The sequence below is a fragment of the Trichosurus vulpecula genome, chromosome 8 (genome assembly GCF_011100635.1).
Source record: "Trichosurus vulpecula isolate mTriVul1 chromosome 8, mTriVul1.pri, whole genome shotgun sequence".
Lineage (NCBI taxonomy): Eukaryota > Metazoa > Chordata > Mammalia > Diprotodontia > Phalangeridae > Trichosurus > Trichosurus vulpecula.
The window spans coordinates 184,066,021-184,088,545 of NC_050580.1; the positions used below are offsets into that span (position 1 = coordinate 184,066,021).

Sequence of the window (22,525 nt, forward strand, 5' to 3'; positions counted from 1 at the left end):
GAAAATAATTGGAAATATTGAAAGAATATTGAAATCAATACCACTAAGTTTCTCTTAAAATATTCCCTCTTTAAGATTTTTCCTTAATCTAGGCTGGCCTTATGGATACTGATGCATATGGAAGAGTAAAATTTTGTTTTTGTTTTGGTTTTTGTTTTTTGTTTGTTTGTTTTTTACCAAATCTAAGACAGAAGAAATTGAGAAACTGGAAAAAAACGAGTAATAACTGGAAGAGAATTTCTTTTCCTTTAGTTTATACAGCACTTTCCAGGTACAAAGGATTAAGTAAAACTAAAAAAACTTATTTTATTTCATTTTTAAATGTATTTTTTAATTTATGTAATAAAACAAGCATTTCCATATCATAATATAATTTTTTAAAAACATAATTGAACATGAAACTGCAAATCTGTTGTGCACAACATGCTTTGCCCTTATAAATATATAAGAAATTTGTCATTTAAATTTCTTTATTTTTTTTTTCTTCCACTACCCCCCACACACAGGCAGACACACTGACACACACACACACACTTCAACACACACATGCATGTGGGTGCACACATGCACACTAGGGAGGGGCTACCATCACAAAGGATTTATTAAGAACTGGGAGATAATATGGTGCTCTGGAATATCCTTTGGATGGAGGTAAAGCTGGTCACAGTTCTAGTCCTGACTCTCTTACTAAATAATTACATTACATTTAGCAGCTCTTGGCTTGAATTCCTTTATTCATAATATAAGGGTGGAGATAAAAAGGAAATAGAAGAAATTAAGGACTTCTATCTCTAAAAATCTATGAATCTATGAACTTATATTGTACTTTCAAAAACACTATGTCCTGTTGGGGTACCCAAAATAAATCTACTCTCAAAAAGATCAATAATTTCCTCTCCTTCTCTTTCACTGCTTTCTTTAAAATCAGATTGGTTAAAAATTTAATGAGGAAAATTATAAGATGAATCTACATCCTTAATACTGGAGAGACATGGTAAGTTCTACTGAAGAGAGATTAGTCTGTTCATCTTACATGGCATGAATAATTTTAGAATTCTATGAATACCAGCAAAATTATCCCTCATCCCCCACCTCAAAAAAGGTGGAAACAGCAAAGTCAAAAAAGCAAAGAAAAGGAAAATGAACCAAACTCTTCTTCTCCCTTCTAAGATTTTATTTTTGTACTATTTTGTACCATTCCATATGCTCAATATTCTAAAACTCTGTCCTATGTCTCTGGTAAGAGAGAAAGAGAGAAGAGAGATAACTATGGAGGTAGAAAAATAATAGAAATGACTTACCACATGCAGTCTCTTAGCCAGTGATTTCTCATATGATTACAAGCTTGTAGAGAATAATGGGCATCTAGTCTTTCTAGTAGAGATCATTATTTTTTGAATGACCATCATGCTTAGTATAAAAATACATTATATTCACTTCAGGGAAGCTGTGTAGTCCCTGCGGCAAATCATGGAACTTTCCACATTATGCTCTGTGCTGAGCAGGACAAAAGGTTCGTGGAAAACATTCATCTTCTATAGTCCTCTGAGACTTCTTTATGCCTGAGGCTCCTTAGGTTGAGATTATCATCTGGCAAATCATGTCTCAAAATTCAAGACCAAGAACAACCGAAAATAAACAGAAAGCCCCCAAACAAGGAATATTTTAAGAAGTTCTTTCCCTGAATGATTTCTTATGTATTTGTTCTTGGAATGTACTTCCTCTCATCTCCTATTTGCTACAATCTTTCTCTTCCTTCAAAGCATCTCTCAGGTGCAATCTCCTTTACAAAGACTTTCCTGATCATAACTCCCTATCACCAAAAGTTGAAAGAGGAGTTTCTCTTCTAAAATTCCTAATAATACCATTAAGAGTGTTTTATGCTCTTCGCTTTTTTTGGAGGGGTGAAGGCAGGGCAGAAGGGGTTAAGTGACTTGCCCAAGGTCACACAGCTAGTAAGTGTGTCAAATGTCTGAGGCCAGATTTGAACTCAGTTTCTCCTGACTCCAGGACCAGTGCCCTACTCACTGTGCCACCTACCTGCCCCTATGGTTATCACTTTCTACTTGCTATAAGCATGTCATATACCTTTATCCAACTTACATTGTAAGATCCTTGAGGCTAGTGACTATAGGAATGGGACCCTATTTATAGTGGGTAATTAATAATTTTTATTGAATTAAATAGTTTGTATGTTGTGGCTCTGGCAACAAAATTATTTTATTTGAGAGTTTCCATTGCAATTTGATGCTGTGACATATGGCAGCTAAAAATTGAGTAGATTGTATATAACAGATTATATACTAGGCAAACTGACTGCTTCCAACAGGGGGACCTGCCTATGAATTGGTAATCAGTCAAATGCCAAGTATGACTTAGAGACAGGACAGCTTGTGTCCAAAAATTCCCTACAATCACCTGAGCAAAAAACTGAAAATAACAAATATGAGCAATTCACAACATAATTAATATTATTTTAAGGGATTTATGAAAGGCTTTATTTTTTTCATGTTGCTGGAGATTTTTTTTATTTTTGTATTTAATTTATTTAATATATTTAGTTTTCAGCATTGATTTTCACAAGAGTTTGAATTACAAATTTTCTCCCCATTTCTACCCTCCCACCGACTCCAAGATGGCATATATTCTGGTTGTCCCATTCCCCAATCAGCCCTCCCATCTCTCACCCCACTCCCCCCCATCCCCCTTTCCCATCTTCTCTTGTAGGGCAAGATAAATTTCTATGCCCCATTGCCTGTGTATCTTATTTCCAGGTTGCATGCAAAAACTTTTTGTTGTTGCTGTTTATGAACATCTGTTTTTAAAACTTTGAGTTCCAAATTCTCTCCCCTCTTCCCTCCCCACCTACCCTCCCTGAGAAGGCAAGCAATTCAACATAGGCCACACATGTATCATTATGTAAAATCCTTCCACAACACTCATGTTGTGAAAGATTAACTATGTTTTGCTCCTTCCTAACCTATCCCCCTTTACTGAATTTACTCCCTTGACCCTGTCCTTTTTCGAAAGTGTTTGTTTTTACCTCCTCCCCCGTCTGCCCTCCCTTCTATCATCCCCCCTTTTTTATCTTCTTCCTCCTTCTTTCCTGTGGGATAACATACCCAATTGAGTGTGTATGGTATTCCCTCATCAGGTCAAATATGATGAGAGCAAGATTTACTCATTCCTCCTCACCCGCCCCCTCTTCCCTTCCTAGAGAACTGCTTTTTCTTGCCACTTTTATGCAAGATGATTTACCCCATTCTATCTCTCCCTTTCTCCCTCTCTAAATATTTTCCTCTCTTATCCCTTAATTTGATTTTATTTTTTTAGATATCATCTCTTCATATTCAATTCACCCTATACCCTCTCTCTCCCTCTTTGTATCTCTCTCTCTCTTTCTCTCTCTCTCTCTCTCTCTCTATATATATATATATGTATATATATATATATACACCTCCATATACACATATAGATACATATGTATATATATGCATACACGCACACACACACACACACACACACACACACACACACATATGCACATTCCTTTCAGCTACTATGATACTGAGGTCTCATGAATCATATACATCATCTTTCCATGTAGGAACATAAACAAAACAGTTCAACTTTACTAAGTCCCTTGTGATTTCTCTTTCTTGTTTACCTTTTCATGCTTCTCTTGATTCTTCTATTTTAAAGTCAAATTTTCTATTCAGCTCTGGTCTTTTCACTGAGAAAGCTTGAAAGTCCACTATTTTATTGAAAATCCACATTTTGCCTCAGAGCATGATACTCAGTTTTGCTGGGTAGGCGATTCTTGGTTTTTATCCTAGCTCCAATGACCTCCAGAATATCGTATTCCAAGCCCTTTGGTCCCTTAATGTGGAAGCTGCTAGATCCTGTGTTATCCTGATTATTTTTCCACAATACTCAAATTGTTTCTTTCTGGCTGCTTGCAGTATTTTCTCCTTGACCTGGGAGCTCTAAAATCTGGCAACAATATTCCTAGGAGTTTTCTTTTTGGGATCTTTTTGAGGAGGCGATCTGTGGATTCTTTCAATTTCTATTTTACCCTCTGGCTCTAGACTATCAGGGCAGTTCTCCTTGATAATTTCTTGAAAGTCTAGGCTGTTTTTTGACCATGGTTATCAGGTAGTCCAATAATTTTTAAATTATCTCTCCTGTATCTATTTCCAGGTCAGTGGCTTTTTTGAATGAGATCTTTCACATTGTCTTCCATTTCTTCATTCCTTTGGTTCTGTTTTATAAAATCTTGATTTCTCATAAAGTCACAAGCTTCCATTTGCTCCAATCTAATTTTTAAGGTAGAATTTTCTTCAGTGGTGTTTTGGACCTCCTTTTTCATTTGCCTAATTCTCACTTTCAAGGCATTCTTCTCCTCATTAGCTTTTTGGAGCTCTTTTGCCATTTGAGTTAGTCTATTTTTTAAGGTGTTGTTTTCTTCAGTATATTTTTCAGTATTTTAGGGGGTCTCCTTTAGCAGGTCATTGACTTGTTTTACATGGTTTTCTTGCATCATACTCATTTCTCATCCCAGTTTTTCCTCTACTTCTCTAACTTGCTTTTTCAACTCCTTTTTGAGCTCTTCCATGGCCTTGAGAGCAGTTCATGTTTTTCTTGTAGGCTTTTGATGTAGGCTCTTTGACTTTGTTGATTTCTGGCTGTATGTTTTGGTCTTCTCTGTCACCAAAGAAAGATTCCAAAGTCTGAGACTGAATCTGGGTGTGTTTTCACTGCCTGGCCATGTTCCCATGCTTGTAGAGCAAGGAGTATTTTGTTCCAAGCTTGAGGGGATGTACCGTTGATTTCAGAGCTATTTCTGTACAGCCATGTCTGCCACACCAGCACTGCTCCTTCCTCAAGAACCACCAACCTGGACCTGATGCAAATCTTAAGCAGGCTCTGCACTCCTGCTGTGATCTACCACTTAATTCCTCTCACCACATGGGCCTGGGGCTGGAAGTAACTGCTGCTGTAGTTCTGTAGCTGTACCACCCCCGCTGCCCCTGAGGCAGTGGCTGAACCACAAACTCTGTCCCCCACAGCTTTTCCCACTAACCTCCTCTTTGGTGTTTGTGGGTAACTTTGTCCTTGGTGTTTGTGGGTTGAGAAGTCTGGTAACTGCCACAGCTCACTGATTCAGGGCACTAGGGCCTGTACCGCTCGGCTCCTGGTCTGGTTGGTCCTGCCACCCCCAGCTCTGTGTGCAGTAGACCTCACCCAGAGACCATCCAGGCTGTCCTGGGATGGATCCCTGCTTCCCTCTGCTATTTTGTGGGTTCTGCAGTTCTAGAATTTGTTCAGAGCTATTTTTTATAGGTTTTTGGAGGGACTAGGTGGGGAGCTCAGGCAAGTCCCTGCTTTCCAGTCACCATCTTGGCTCCGCCCCCCTGAAAGGCTTTATTTAAGAGATTTCAATGTTCCTGAATACTTTTTATCCAAATCACTTCTAAACAAAATGTATTTTTGCATGTGTTTTTAGTATCCTATGTGTTTTTATACTAAGTGCATTCTAAATGCTATGTACTAGAATATAACATCCATTTTTAGATGTAAGGATATGGGTTGTATATTTTTGTCCCTCAGGAGTATAATTCCATACAGCCTTAAAGTCTGTCAGATGTAAAAATCTCTGTAGCCTTGCCCTTGTCTCAACTTTGAAATGGGTGTTTTTAGCTTGAAAAATAACTTGGGAACCAGGCCAGAAAATAAAGCCAATCTTGGAGAGTTTCACTGAGTGCTAGGGGTATAGAGATGGTGATGGTGGTATCTAAAGTTGTGGGAATAGTAGTGTCTGCCAAACCACCAGATGTGCTTCCATCCCAGCCTCATATGACCATCACTGAGGCAAGAAATCATTACAGAAGAGGAGACTCTTTCCTTATCTTCACAAGCAACAATTAATAACCAATAGACAGAAAAGTGTAGAAGCCCTGGGAGCAGCAGTACCACCACACTTTCAGTCGTGCCTCTAGCCTTTGTGCTATAAGAAATAGGAAAGATACAGATTTCATAGTAACCTGGAAATACCTACATGATGTGATGCTGAGTGAGAGGAGCAGAACCAGGAGAACATTGTATGCAACCACAGACATGTTGTTTCTGTGATGGCTAACTTTAATAGACTCAGCTCTTCTCAGCAATACAAGGTTCAAAGACAGCTCCAAAGGACTCATGATGGAAAGAGCTATCTACATCCAGAGAAAGAACTATGGAGTCTGAATGCAGATTAAGGCAAACTATTTGCTCTCATTTTTTTTCTCTTCTTTTTTGGTTTTGTTTCTTCCTTCTCATGATTCATTCCATTGTTCGTAATTCTTCTTTACAACTTGACTGTTGTTTAAATAAGTTTAATGGGAACGTATATGGAGAACCTATCTCAGACTACATGCCACCCTGGGAGTTAGGGAGAGAAGGAGGGGAAGGCAGAGAAGAATATTTGGAACTCAAAAACATGCAGAACTGAGTGTTGTAAACTAAAAATAAAAAAATCTAAAAAATAAAAAAAAACTTAAAAAAAGAAAAGAAAATTAGACCTTTTAACAAGCACTTTGCTCCAAAGATTTTTTTTCAAGATAACTTATTTCCTTCTGATTTTATCTGCACTTTTTGGTGAAAGTTCTTACATTTTTGTAGAGCAATGTCATGCCTTGGTGGCTAAGGGCAAGATTTCTGTCTATTCTCAAGTTCAAGTACAATTCATTTACTAAATCATCAAGGGTATTAGAGGAGTTGTATTTTTTATTTCATTTTTACCAGTGCATATTCTTCAGTTTGATTTATTTTTTTTAATTTTTCAAGTAAGATAGATTTTTTTAATCAATCTCTTACTTAAACTATTCCCTTTCCAAATTTAGCATAAAAAATAAACAAATCCCTCAATTCATATGTACATAGTTCAACAAAAGAAATTCCCACATTATCCATGGCCCAAAAATGTCTCTTTCTACATTTTAATTTCATCTCTCTGTCAGGTATAGTGGAAGTGAAGTTTCATTTTCATTCTTTTGAGACATATAGATTATAGTTACATTGGTAGGAGTCCCAAAGTTTTTTTAAATTTCTCTTTCTCTATAGAATGTTATTATCATTTGTTCTAATTCTGCTCACTTTTTTTCCATTACTGGTTTTGTTTGTTTGACAAAGATTAATAATAATAATTATAGTGTTCTTATTTTTATAGGTATGTAAATAACACCTCAGAGTGTTTAAAATTATTTTCTTGGGTCCTTTTTCTCTAAACTAGATTTGTGATTTCATAAGTATGGAAAATTGCTTTTGAAAGAACTCCCTCTAGCAATGTACATGAGTGTTTCTTCTGTAACTTGAAGTCTTACTTAATTACTCAGAACACTAGGAGATTTATTTACTTGACCAAGAACGTATAGACATTATGTAATGAGACAGGAACCAGGTCTTCCTACCTCTGAGGTCAACTGTCTATATTACACTATAATGCTTCACATACAATTAGTAATACTCTGAGATAAGTGCTCTTTCTATCCCAAACTTCTGATTCTCATTTCCTAGTCTATGCCATCTGAGGACACCTTTGAATACAGTAAAATCTCAATCATCTCATGTAGTCATGAAGGTTAACCTGAATTACGGAGAATTATGTACTAGAGATTTTGTTAAAATAGAAATTTCCAATCTTTTTTAGTATTAAAACATAATTATAAAGGCAAAAAATTATGGTTCCATACATGATGATATTTGTTGGTTCATGAAATATACAGTCACAAATAACCCCTATAAATTAACACTTTTAAATAAGTTTGTTTTTTATTAGTTACAGCAATATCTATATACATTTTAAATGTTAATATACATATGCAAAAACAAAATGTGTGTGTGTGTATATATATATATATAGATATATATATGAGGAAGTGTTAATCCCATTCCCTCCACAGTACCCAGTGATTGGTAGCAGGAGGAGCCGGTGATGATTCTCCACCTTTCTAGATGAAACCCTCAGTACTTTTAGTATCACTTCCCATTTGTCCCAAGGAAATATTGGTATGGAGGGATAATTGAGTATCTCTGCTTGGCTAAATTTGGAGATTCGGTAAAAGATGCTGATGTGACTTAGGGATGCTTTGCCCAGAGGATGGAAAAGGGAGGAGATAAATGGTGCTTACTGACAAGATAAGCTGTCTTCACTAAAGAAGATTCCTCCTCAACTCCTCACTCTCTTGCCCCCATATGCAATCTGTTGTCCATTTTGCCTTCATTAAATCTCTCACATGTGCTCTTTTTGATCCTCTAATACTATCACCACACTGGTATAACATAACATGTGGACTATTCCAATAGCCTGAAGGTGGATCTACCTGCCACAAGTCTCTTACTCCATGTATCTTCCACTCAAGTGCCAAAGTGATCTTTCTAAAGCTCAAGTCTAACACTACCACCCTGCTACTCAGTAAGCAACATCGACACCCTGTCATTTCTAGATCAAATATAAAATCCTCTGGCATTCAAAACCCTTCACAAATTCCCTTTCTCTACCTTTACAGTCTTCTTACACTTTTTACCTCTCACAGCTTCTATATTTTGATCCAGTGATCCTGGTATCCTTGCAGTTGCTTAACAAGACATTTCATCTTCTCGTTTAGGTCATTTTCCCTGCATGAGCCTCATGCCTGGAATGCTCTCCCTCTTCGTCTCTGTCACCTGGTTTCCTTCCTTTCTTCCCTCTGAGTCTCAGCTAATATTCTACCTTCTATACAGTCTTAATTAACCGATTTAACTCTACTATCTTCCCTCTGTTGAATGTTTCTGATCTGACTGGCATATAACTTGGTTGTACATAGTTGCTTGCATAGTGCCTTCCCAATTAGACTGTGAGCTCCTGGAAAGCAGAGCCTGTATTCTTCCATTTTATACCCAGTGATTAACACAGTGCCTGGCACTCAATTGACACTTAGACGTTTATTGACTGAATGGTTATTACCACAGTCCAGGAGTCCGGTAATGAGGGCCTACAGCAGAGTGATGGCAGGATCAGAGAAGGGGGTGTATACAAACAATGTTACAAAGGAAAAATTGACAGGATTTAGCAATATTTGGGATACAGAGAGTAAGAGAGAATAAGGACTCAAGGATGACACTTGGATTACAAGCCTTGGTGACTGGAAGTAGGGTTTTACCCTTAATAGTAATTAGGAATTTCAATATGAGAGTTCCAATAAAAAGATACATCTAAGAATTCCACTTCATATTCACACACTGACTTCCCAGTTTCCTCAGAGCAACCTTCATCTCTTTGTTTCTCAAGGTATATATGGCAGGGTTCAACAGAGGTGTAAAGACTGTGTAAAACACTGCAAGAAACTTGTCCACTGAGGTGATGTTGAGTGGCCACAGGTAGATGAAGATGCAAGGTCCAAAGAATATTCCTACAACTGTAATGTGGGCACTGCAGGTGGATAATGCCTTAGCTGCCCCATCCATAGAATGATGATAGACAGTGAGTAGGATATGGGTGTAAGAGATCAACAAGAGAAAGAAGCAAATCAAGGCAAGGATTCCACTATCAGCATTCACCATTAGTCCTAGGACATAGGTATCCACGCATGCAAGCTCAATCACCAGTGGGAGGTCACAAAAAAAGCTGTCCATCTCTCTAGGGCCACAGAAGGGCAAATCCATGATGACAGCCAGTTGACTCATTGAATGCACAAACCCCAAAGTCCATGAGATCACTACAAGCCAAATGCATCTTTGCTGGCTCATGATGGTTGTATAGTGAAGTGGCTTGCATATGGCTACATAGCGGTCATAAGCCATGACCACAAGCAGCACCATCTCGCCCCCTCCAACAAAATGCCCAAAGAAGATCTGGCACATGCAACCTTCAAAGGAGATGGTCTTGCTTTCTCTGAGAAAATCCATGATCATTTTTGGTGTTGTCACTGAGGAAAGCCACAAGTCAACAAAAGAGAGATTGGCCAACAAGAAATACATGGGAAAGTGGAGATTAGGATCACTGATGACAGAGAGAATAATCAGGATGTTGCCCAAAAGGATGATCAAGTAAAGTATGGAAAACAATAAAAACAAGAAGGCCTGCAGCTCCCCAGAGTCACAAAGCCCCATTAGCAAAAATTCTGACACCACAGAATTATTTGTTCCATCCATTCAGTCCAGTATTTACTAGAAAGTTTCCTGGAAAGAGTAAGAATATGGCAGTTTTGTTGAAATGGATAACAGAGTTTATTCTTTAATCTTTGCTTCTCAAACAAGTATCTCCCCACATAAATATATTGATACCTATGTAGCCTGTTAAGAATATTCCTCCACCTCAGAACTATCACCCATATAGACACACAGACAGAAGGGAAAGAGGAGTAAGAGAGATAAAGAAGAGAGAGATGGAGAAGGACATGAAGCGATGGAGAGTAATAGGGAGCAGTGATAATGAAAGAAATACAAAGAGAGAGGAAAGAGAGAAGGAGGAAAAGGAGAGATAGAGAAAGATAAGTAGAGAGAGAGAGGGAGGGAGAGTGTAAGGGAGGGAAAAAGAGAGAAAGAGAAGATATTACTTTGTTTCAACATGCAAATGCTTATCTGTATTTTATAAGGGCTTTTCAAAGTAGGAAAACACAATATCATAGAATTTTAGAACTGAAAGAGCCCTTAGAGAGTATTTACTTTCTCATTTTAGAGAAATGAACACCCTTAACTTGTTCAATATCTCCAAGTTAGTAAACAATGCAGCCCAGATCTCCTGATAATGAGTCCAGTGCTCTTTTCATGTAGCTACACTATATTATGAATTCTGATTGTCCTCATTTCCAGTTCTCAAAACTATTATTCAGGAATGGAGCTGAATTGAGTTATTGATCATGCATGAAAAATTATTTGTGTGTAAGTTGCAAAAAATAAATTAGGGAAAGACCATTTAACTTATTTGTGAAAATGCATTATTTTTAATCCCCTCCAAAGCTCTTAACGTGTATGTACCATAAGTGTATTAACCTTTTCTATTCTTTCATTAAAATGATTGTTCAGGATTTCTCATTGCCACATCCTTTGATATTTTCCCAGCTTGTTTCCCATGATTTTTATACTTGAAAATATACTATATCTTCTTTTTTTTTAATTTTGATTTTACCTTTTCAAGATTGACCTTTGTCCCATTAATCGTAATGAATGACACTTTGTGGAATATATTCAGACTTGTTCCCACTTGAAGCATGTATAGAAATCAGAAAGGATGTTGGATATATGTAGACTAGACACATTTTTGAGTTTCAATTATGATAACGTACATTTATGTAGCATGTTAAAATCCCCCTATAAAGAAAAACTTTTACACACTGATACCAAGAATTAGTAGAGCAATATGGAAAGAACTCAGGACAGCTATTTAGTCTGTCTGGGTTCTAGTACCAATTCAACCACTAACTAGCTATGTGACCTTAGACAGCTCCCTTACCTCCTCTGCAATTCAGTTTCCTCATTTATGCTAAGAGGGGATGGAATACATAATTTGGCTTTTCCCTCTTATTTTCCATGTTCTATGTACCTAGTCCTATACAAGAATTTATTGACTAGTCATCTGTCATGTAGTTTAACAATTAACTTTCTCTTTGTTTCACTTCTTTCCTATGATTAGCTTTATTAAAAACCTAATAAAGAAAACTAAATAGGCAACCATTCCTTTTACTTTTGGAGACCATAAGCAGTTGTACCCAAAAGAGATAGATCTCTCTGTTTACTAAGAGTTTTAACTATATAATTCTGTGAATTCAACCAACCTACCCCCTACAAAAAAGAATAAAAATGATGAATATAACAAAGTAGTGAACTAGGAGAATAGGAGAAATGGAATCAAGGCTATGGGTTTTCTTATTTGCATTACTATATCAAGGATATTTAAAGGAACAATGTGGTATAGTAGAAAAAGCACTGGCCTGAGTCACAGTCAAAAGATTTGGGTTCAAATAATGCTTCTGCTGTTTAATACCAAGGTGACCTTGGGAAAGTCACATATCCTCCCTAGACCTCAGTCTCCTAATATCTAAAATGAGGGGTTTGGATTAGATGATCTCTGAGGTTACATCTATGTTTTTCTCCATAAATGTGATACTATGATTTTGTGTATATATAATATGTATATACCTATAATTTCTAGAGCTCAGTGTTATAGAGTTCAGTTCCCATATCATGCCAACTGTCTGAGACTTTTTTCCCCTTCCCTTAGTTTCCCTCCCTGTTATTACTCAGACTTGTATTCAGTTGCCGTTTTGCCAATGTACCCAAAAACCAACTCTCCTCTAATCTGGAAAACTCTATTCATTCATCCCATTGATTTGCCTATTATTTATGCCTTAAAAGCTACAGAATGTTAATATAAAGTAAACTGATAAAATAATCATGTATGAAACCTTAGAGAGGACTCTGAAGAAGTAGTAGGTTTGAGCCTTTGAAATGGATTGAGAGCCATATCTGTGGCTACATAGAAGGCTGAATTACTGGACTAAAATAGGAGAAGAAAACCTAAATTTTCCTAGAAACAGCATGAGTTGGGGAAAACTCTGAGCCCATTGTATTTAGAAGCAGCATCTAAAGGTGATGCACTTAAATTGCCTTAAAATAGAGAAGAGAGGGAGACAGGAAAGAAATAGAGACAACTGCAGAAAATCAGATAGGACCAGAAAGGGCTTACCATATTGAGTGTCTCCCTCACTAAAGACTTCACTTTTTGGTGACAAAATCTGTTCTCCCTCCTCTGGTTTAAATCTGTGTTCAATGAAGAGAATATAGACAGATTGATATAAGAAAGAGAATCTTCATCAGTATGGTACACAGCATATATTTACTGCAAGGAATAGTCCCTGGTCAGGAATTCATTCTCTGTATTCTAGGTGAAAGAGGTCTGTTGATGGAAAGAATCCATATATTATGATCCTCTGGGTCTTCTTTGTATCTTTGATTATCAGCAAATTTGGAGAAGCATCTGGCACTGAGTCCTTAGGAAATTGAAAGCCAAATAGAAGAGCTCTATCTAACTAGAAAATCCCAAAATAAGTAATATTTTAAAAGCCATCTCCCCTCCAAATGTGGGTTTGGAAAGCATGCCCCTTCTGTATCCCATGTACTGAATATGCTCATTCCACACTTTCATCTCAAAAAATTCTTTTTCCTTCAAGACCTAGCTCAAGCACCAAATAGTTCTTAAAACTTTCATTGATTTTCCTCCTCCACCAACCTAACTGCAAGTGTTTTCTCACCATCCCGTCCTGTCACATTTTATGGGGCTAGTTTACTTTTAAATAAGCAGAGATAGTGGGAAATGCCTGCCTGAGTGCATTAACTATGAAAATCTTACATTGTTGTTCACTTATTGGCCCAGAGAAACCCCAGAGAATAAAACATTTTTGTCCCAGAGAAGTAGCAAAAGTGAGTCAATAATTCTTTAACTCAAAACCCCTAGAGAACTAAGATGATAAAATAGAAGCTGGGACCCAGCTAAACCTTCTAAACATCCCCTTCAAAAAACTTTAAAATAATACCTCCTTGAATCAAATTTTGGGACAGGAGAGCCAACAAAAGGTGAGATGGAGACATTTTTGTGGCCTAAGACAACTTAGAAGGTCTACAGAGGAGGTCTCTAAGACCATGAAGGGTGCAGGCCTAGAGCAGGGCAGAAGTGCCAGCAATGGGCCTTGAGGCAGGTACAACAGTAAGGGAGTTGGACAACTGATCAGAAAGAAACAGCAGAAGACCCTTTGCTATCATAAAGTGCAGCTGGCACTGGTCAGCAACCCTATTTCCCACAAGCACTTCTGGGTCACAGTTCCAGGTCAGAGAGAAGTGCTTTTTATTAGTCTCAAAGGAGCAAGGCCAATTTCCAATTCCATGGTTAAAAGGAGTACTAGTGCTTGTGGCTGCAGGAGAGCAGGAGCCTTTCATGGGTAAAGACCAGAGCGCAAACAAGAAAAGAAGTGACCACACCTCTCCAAGGATAATTTCATCTCAGAAAAATCAAAAAATGCTCACTCACTGAACTAGGTGTGAAAAGGTAGCATGAAAAATTCTCAAGCTTATGATCATGATCTCCCCAATAACAGGTGAGGGACCCCAACTTTAACATAAAGTTCAAAGTGAAGAAATAGGCTGGGAAAGTGAACAAAAAAGAAGAATTTTACTATAAAAAGTTACTACAATGTCAGGGAAGACAAAGATGTAAACTTAGAAGAAGACAACAGTGTGAAAATAGCTACAAGCAAAGTCTCCAAGAAAAAATGCTAGGTAGATGGAAGGCCAGCAAAAACTCTTTGAAGAATTAAAGAGGTAAAAGTAGTAGAGCAAAATTGGGAAACAAAATGAGAGAGGCAAGAAAATTGTGAAAAAAAATTAACAGCTTGATAAAAGATGCAAAAATACTGAAGAAAATAACATTTAAAAAACAAAATAAGCCTAATGATAAGAGGCACAAAAAATTCATTGAAGAAGGGAACTCTTGGAAATGGAGGCACCAAAATTCACTGAAGAAAAGAGTTCCTTAAAAAATAAAATTAAACAAATGGAGGAAAAGAGGTACAAAATCTCAAGGAAGAACATAATTCCTTAAACATTAGAACTGGGAAAGTGGAAGCTAATGAGTTCATGAGACATCAAAGAATATCTTTAAAAGTCAAAAGAGTGAAAAATAGAAGAAAATATGAAATACCTCATTGGAAAAACAACTGATCTGGAAAATACATTGAGGAGACATCATTTAAGAACAATTTGAATTCTTTAGCTGATGCAAAAAATAAAAATCAGAGATAGCAATCATGATCTCAAAATCAAAGCTAAAGTAGATTTAATTAAAAGAGATAAACAGGGAAAATGTATAATGATAAAAAGTACCATAGATATTGAAGTAATATCAATGCTAAACCTATATGCATCAAATACTATAGCATCCAAGTTTTTTAAAGTAAATACTAAACGAATTACTGATGAGAATAGAGAACAAAACTATAATAGTGAGGAACTTAAATCTTTCTGAGAACTAGATAAATCAATTTTTCAAAACAGTCAAGGAGATGAATATAACCTTAGACATGATAGATATCGGGATGGACTTGAATAGGAATAGAAAGAAAAATATCTTTTTCTCAGTGGTACAAGGTACATTTAAAAAATGATTATATATTAAAACATAAAAACTTCATAGTTAAATGCAGAAAAGTAGAAATGCATCTTTTTGGATCACAATACAATAAAAATTATATTTAATAATGGACCATGGAAACACAGTTTTCAAATTAATTGAAACCTAAACAACTTAATCTAAAAGAATGAGTGAGTTAAAGAATAAGTCACAGAAATAATAAATAACTATTAAAGAAAATGCCAATAACATGACAAAATGTGAATATATTCTATACTTATAAATTATTATATCCATAAAATAGAGAAATAGAAAATCAATGAATCATATATTCAATTATAAAAACTAGAAAAAGAACAAACCAAAAATCTCCAATTAAACAACAAATTGGAAATCCTAAAACTTAAAGGTGATAATAATGAAATTGAATGTAAGAACACCATGAATGATTAAATAAACTTAGGAACTGGTTTTATGAAAAAACAATAAAACAGATAAGCCATTGGTTAATATGATTTTTTTTGAGAGAAGAAAACCAAATTGCCAGTATCAAAAATTAAAAGGGTGATATATCACTAATGGAGATGAAATCAAAGCATTTATTAGGAGTGATTTTACCAAAATACAGGTCAATAAATTTAACATTTGAAGTGAAATGGAAGAATATTTACAAAAAAAAAATAAACTGCCTAGAACAGAAGAGGAAATAGAATATCTAAATAAACCTATTTTAGAGAAAAAGAAATTGAACAAATCACCAATGAGCTTCCTAAGGTGGGGAAAAAACATGAGGACCAGATGGATTTACAGGTAAATTCTTCCAAACATTTAAAGATCAACTAATTCCAATATTAAAGAAAATATTTGGAGTAATGGGAAAAGTAGGAGTCCTATCAAATTGGTTTCTTGAAACAAATATGGTGCTGATATCTAAGCCAGGTAGAGCAAAATCAGAGAAAGAAAATTATAGACCAATTTCATTAATGAATATGGATGCAAAAACCCTAAATAAAAGACTAGCTAGGAGACCACAGTAATATATCAAAGATTTGTGATCAAGTGTGATTTATACCAGGAATACGGGGATTGTCTAACATAAAACTATTAAGATAAATTATTATGTCAATAACAAAATAACAACAAAAAATCATATGATTATATCGATAAATGCAGAAAAAGCTTTTGACAAAATACAACACTTATTCCTATGTAAAAAAAATAACACTTTAAAGGATTTTTTTTCTTGAAATTATAAGAATCTTCCTAAAACCATGAGCAAGCATTATTTCTAATGGAGATAAGCTAGAAGCCTCCTCAATAAGATGAGGAGTGACACAAGAATGTTCATTATAAACAATATCAAAATGTTGTTCAATATTATGTTAGAAATGCTAGTAATATGAATAAGAGGAGAAAAATAAGTTGAAGGAATCAGAATGGGCAAAAGGTAATAAAGCTATCTCTTTTGGAGACAATATGATAATACACTCATAAAATTCTAGAGATTCAACTAAAACTTAGCTGAAACAATTAATAATTTTAGCAAAGTAACAAGATATAAAATAAACACACATATATCATCAGCATTCTGTATATCACCAAAAAACTCTGAAAGAAGAGATAGTAAGATATTTCCCATTTAAAACAATTGCAGAAAGTAAAAATAACTGGGAGTATACTTGCCGTGACAAACCAAGGAACTATATTAACATAGTTATAAAACACTTTTTATACAAATAAAGTCGGGTTTAAATAATTGGAGAAATGTTCATTTTCTATGGGTGGGCAGAACCAATAAAATAAAAATGACAATTCTACCTAAAATCTACTTATTCAATGCAATCTCAATTAAATTACCAAAAATTATTTTATTGAGCTAGAAAAAGAGACAACAAAATTCTTTTGGAAGAACAAAAGGTCAAGAATATCAAAGGAATGAATTTTTTTAAAAAAATACAAAGTAATGAGGTTTATCAGTATGACATCTTAAACTCTATTATAAGGCAGTAACCAAAACTCTCTGGTACTGGCCAAGAAATAAAAAGGTAGATCAGTGGAACAGACTAGATATACAATTCATGGTAGTAAATAATTATAGTAACCTTGTGTTTGACGAATACAAAGACTTAAGCTTCTGGGATAAGAATTCATTATTTGACAAAAAAAATTGTTAAGAAAACTAGAAAGCAGTCTGGCAGAAATTGGATATAGAACAATGTCTTACACAATTAACCAAGGTAAGATCAAAATGGATACATGACCTAAATAGGAAGGGAGATATCATAAGAAAATGAGAACATGGAACATATTACTTACCAGATTTATGGATATGAGAAGAATTTATGAACAAAAAAGATATATCATTGTGAGATATAAAATGCATCATTTTGATTACATTGAATTAAAAAGGTGTTGTACAAACAAAAGCAATATAGCTATGATTAGAAGGAAAGAAGAAAATTTGGAAAAAAAATTATAGATAGTTTCTCAGAAGAAGGTCTTATATCTCAAATATATAGACAACTTTGCCAAATTTATAGAATATGAGTCATTACCCAACTGATAAATGGTCAAAGCCTAGACATGTTTCCAGAGCTTTTACAGTAGAGGGGAAAATAAATAGATGTTGGGCAAAGCCTGAACCTTGCTATCATCTGAATTGTTTCAAGGAGGGAAGAATATCTATGGAGTCAGTTTCAGTACAGAAATCTCTTACCCAACAGGAAAATATGAGGGGGTGGAAATAAAAAGTATGGAGTTTCAAAATGATAAAAGGCAGGGCAGATAAAGAGATGCAGTGGTGAGAAGCAAAACAGATTTTTGGTAGGGACAAGATAAAAAGAGGGAGATTAGCATAAACAGAATAAAATGGGGTGGAGAGAAATATGCAATTTGTAATCATAACTGGAAATGTGAATGGGATGAGCTCACCCATAAAATGAAAGCAGATAGCAGAATAGATTAGAAATAAGAATGCAAAAATATATTGTGTAGAAGAGATATGCTTGAAACAGAAAGATACACACACAGAAGTAAAATAAAGGCTTGGAGCAGGAACTATTATTCTTCAGGTGGAGTAAAAAGAAAAGGCAGTGATAGCAAGCATGATCTCAGACAAAGCAAAAGCAAAAATAGACCTAATTAAAAGAGATAATTAAGGAAACTACACTTTACTAAAAGGTACCATAGACCATGAAGTAACATAAAAATCTTTGACAGAAATTTCTCTGATAAAGTCTTGCTTCTCAAATATATAGACAACTGATTCAAATTTATAAAAATAAGAGCCAATTCACAATTGATAAATGGTCAAAAGATACGAACAAGCTGTTTTCAGAAGAAGAAATCAGCTATCTGTAGTTGCATAACAATATTCTAAATAACTATTGATTAGAAAAAGACAAATTAAAGCAATGCTGATGTACCACCTCATATCTATCAGAAATGACAAATGATGCTGGCGATGAGGGAAAATAGGTATATTATTTTTTTTTTATTTTAAAATATGCCTCATTTTCCTCATTAAGCTACTACCTCTCTGTCAGGAGGTGGGCAGAATTTTTCACGATCAGTTGTCTGGAATCATGATTGATCATTACATTAACCAGAATGTACAAATCTTTCAAAACTGTTCATTTTTTTAAAAGTTGATGTCATAGTAGACATTAATCCCCCTCATTCTGTTCACTTCATTCTGCATCAGTCCATACAAGTCTTCCCAGGATTCTCTGAAATTTTATCTTTCTTCATGTCTTACACCACAATAGCCTTTACCCAAAGTCAATGTTTCTGGCCCATGTGAGAGAATCTTCAGCTCTTGTATTGTGCCTGGGGTTGAGTCCCTGGTCAGTTCTGGACATCTGTGAATGCCAGGTTAACTCAGGGCTTTGAGAAGTATGGAGTCCCTGATAAGATGTGCATCTGATCTATGTTTCCAATCTGGGTGCCCAGTCACTGCTGCCATTGTCACTTTAACCACCACTATTGCTTCCATTCTCACATTCAAGTGTCAAGTACACATCTCTAAAACATCATTCCTGCCCTTTAGCCACCAAAAATTGTGTTTTCTCAGTCTAACTATCTATAACATCTCTCAAAAAAGTTTACTTTTTTGCCAATGAAAAAGACAAAGTCTATTAAGGATTCACCATAAACGGGCTGTCTTAAGAAATCTTACCTTTTGTGATTCTTGTTTTCACAAACAGGCCAGATTCAATCCAAGTACCTTCATGGAAGCAAGTTGAAACTTATATGCACAAATACTGTAGGAGGAATCTAGGGTGTTTCTGGGGTGATGGGAGGATTGGTTTAGGGAGGGTCTTGAGGAGAAGTCTAAGGAGGAGCTTGATGAGACTGGGATGAGGTCAAACTCCAGGAACCAAGAGAATTGGATTAAGGGTGGGAAGTAGCTGAAGGCATGGATAATGATGGTCTCAAGGGTGGGAAGTAACTGAACAATAAAGGGTTAGGCTAGGTAGAGATTTGGGCCTAGATACTGAAAGGTTTATGGCCTTAGGGGAAGGACAGATCTACTGGAAAAATGAGTTCAAGGGGGCTCCCAAAAATGGCATTCCAGATTCAAGGAGGTTCCCAGAGATTGTACCCTCATCATTCCCGCCTCAAACAAATGGGACACAAATTCTTTTGGGTAAAGGGTGAAGGTCTCAGCTTCTGATATTTCTTTCCTGTTGGCAAGGGGCGTAGAGCTGTCCCTGCCTCAATGGGTCCCGTTCAAGGGGTACAAAGTCTGAGCAGTCATCTGGAAGTTGATGACTTGGAGCATGGAGAAGACAATAATGGCAAGGATGTTAAGCAAAGAAGCACCAAACAGGCAGTATAGGTGTACAGAAAAAGGACAATTTTCCTGGTGTAAAAGACAGTTTCCCTGGAGGGAATTAAAGATGACTATTTCGCACCTAGATCCCCTAATCACTTGTCCTGTGTACCACACTGCTTCGAGGACACACCTGAAGAATTAGGTCAGGGGTATCTAAGAGCAAGGCTTGATATTTGGTGAGCCTGTGTTTAGCCAGCCCCTGGTGGCTCTCTGCTTCTAGGATGCTCTGAACTTGATGGGGAGTCGTAGCTTCTAGGGGCTGGCCAAGCAAAGGTTTAGAAGCAACCTCAATTAAAGTGGCTGTAGCAGCCATGGAGTCTAATTTTTTTAAAAAACAGGCAACTGGCTCATGGTTAGGCTGAGATAATATAATAAAAATGACAATTTTACCTAAATTAATTTATTTATTCAGTGCCATAGCAATCAAACTATCAAAAAATTATTTTACAGAGCTGGATAAAATAATAAAAAAATTCATCTGGAAGAACAGGAGGTCTAGAATATCTAGGGAATTAATGAAAAGAAATGCTAGGGAAGGTGGCCTAGCCATACCAGATATTAAACTGTACTATAAAGCGGCAGTCATCAAAACTACCTGGTACTGACTAAGAAACAGAGTCATGGACCAGTGTAATAGGATAGGTATACAAGACACAGTAGCCAATGGCTATAGCAATCTATTTTTTGATAAACCCAAAGAATCCAGCTTCTGGGCTAAGAATTCACTATTTCACAAAAACTGCTGGGAAAATTGGAAAATGGTAGGGCAGAAACTGAGCATAGACCAATATCTTACACCATATACCAAAATAAAGTCAAAATGGGTTCATGATTTAGGAGTAAAGGCTGATACTATAAGCAATTTGGGAAAGCAAGGAATAGTTTACCTATCAGATTTATATAAAAGCAAAGAATTCATGACACAACAAGAGATAGAGATCATTACAAAATTGGGAGAAAATCTTTACAACTAATGTCTCTGATAAAGACCTCATCTCTAATATATACAAGGAACTGAGCCAACTTTATAGGAATACAAGTCATTCCCCAATTGAGAAATGGTCAAAGGATATGAACAGACAGTCTTTGGAGGAAGAATTAAAGATATCTACAGGCATATGAAAAAATGCTCGAAATCAATACTGATTAGAGGAATATTAATCAAAACAACTCTTAGATACCACATCTCTCCTATCAGATTGGCTAAAATGACAAAACAGCAAAATGATAAATGCTGGAGAGGATGTGGGAAAATTGGAACATTGTTACATTGCTGGTGGAGTTGTGAACTGATCCAGCCATTTTGGAGAGCAATTTGGAACTATGCCCAAAGGGCTATAGAAATGTTCATACCCTTTGATCCAGGAATACCACTTCTAAGGTTGTATCCCAAAGAGATCACACAAGTGGGAAAAGGACCCATATGTGCAAAAATATTTATAGCGGCTCTTTTTGTAGTAGCAGAGAATTGGAAATCAAGGGGATGCCCATCAATTTGGAAATGGCTAAACAAGCTGTGCTATATGAAGTTAATGGAATACTATTTTGCTATAAGAAATGGGGATGGTACAGACTTCATAATAACCTGGAAAAACCTACACAATATAATGCTGAATGAGAGGAGCAGAACCAGGAGAACATTATGCACAACCATAGACATATGGATTCTGTGATGACTAACCCTGATAGACTTTGCTCTTCTCAGCAATAAAAGGTTCAAAGACAACTCCAAAGGACTCATGATGGAGAGAGCTATCTACATCCAAAGAAAGAACTATGGAGGCTGAATGCAGATTGAGGCAAACTCTATGCTCTCCATTTTTTTCCCTTTTGTTCTCTTTTGTCTTTGTTTTTGTTTTTTTCTTTTGGTTTGTTTCTTCTTTCTCATGATTCATTCCACTGGTCATAATTCTTCTTTACACTTTGACTATTGTGTGAATAAGTTCAATGTGAAGTTTTATGTGGAAGATATATTGGATTCCATGCTGTATTGGGGAGTTGGGGGGGAAGAAAATCTGGAATTCATAATTATGTGGAACTGAGTGTTGTAAACTAAACATAAAAAATCTTAATTATAAAAAGTAAATAAATTTTTGTTCAAAAAAAAAGAAAAGAAAAACAGGCAACTGGCTTGGGGTCAGGTGCTAAGGATTGGATTAGGACTCCCAAAGCCTGTCCTCTCCTATCATCAACATACTGAGTGAAAGGTTTTTCTAGATTGGGTAAAGCTAATGCTGGAGTGGTGGTCACTTTAGTTTTCAAAGTCTCAAAAGCTTGTGCTGGGTGGGGGCCCCACTCTAGAGGGAGTGAGTCAGGGCCTTTAGTGGCAATTAATGGTTACAGTCCCTTCCAAACCTTGGGCTTAATTGGATATTGAAGGCTATGGAGGGGAAATATCTCTGCAGTGACTGAAGTAGCTTGCCCAGGAATTCCCTGATCCCAAACAATTGGCTCAACCCTCTCTTTTAAATGCAAACAGGTAAACAAACCGTAAAGAAACAAAGATAAGCCTCAGGGAAACATGAATCTCTAAAATAAGCTTTCACTAC

The 22,525-nt window shown here is 36.1% G+C and overlaps 1 protein-coding gene across 1 annotated transcript; it reads right to left on the reverse strand.

Annotated features, from left to right (window-relative positions):
* Nucleotides 1-9,231: 9,231 nt before the first annotated feature.
* Nucleotides 9,232-10,170, reverse strand: LOC118828874 (olfactory receptor 4K14-like). Its single transcript, XM_036735761.1, has one exon. It carries the CDS (start codon nt 10,168-10,170, stop codon nt 9,232-9,234), a length of 939 nt encoding a protein of 312 aa, XP_036591656.1.
* Nucleotides 10,171-22,525: the final 12,355 nt, after the last annotated feature.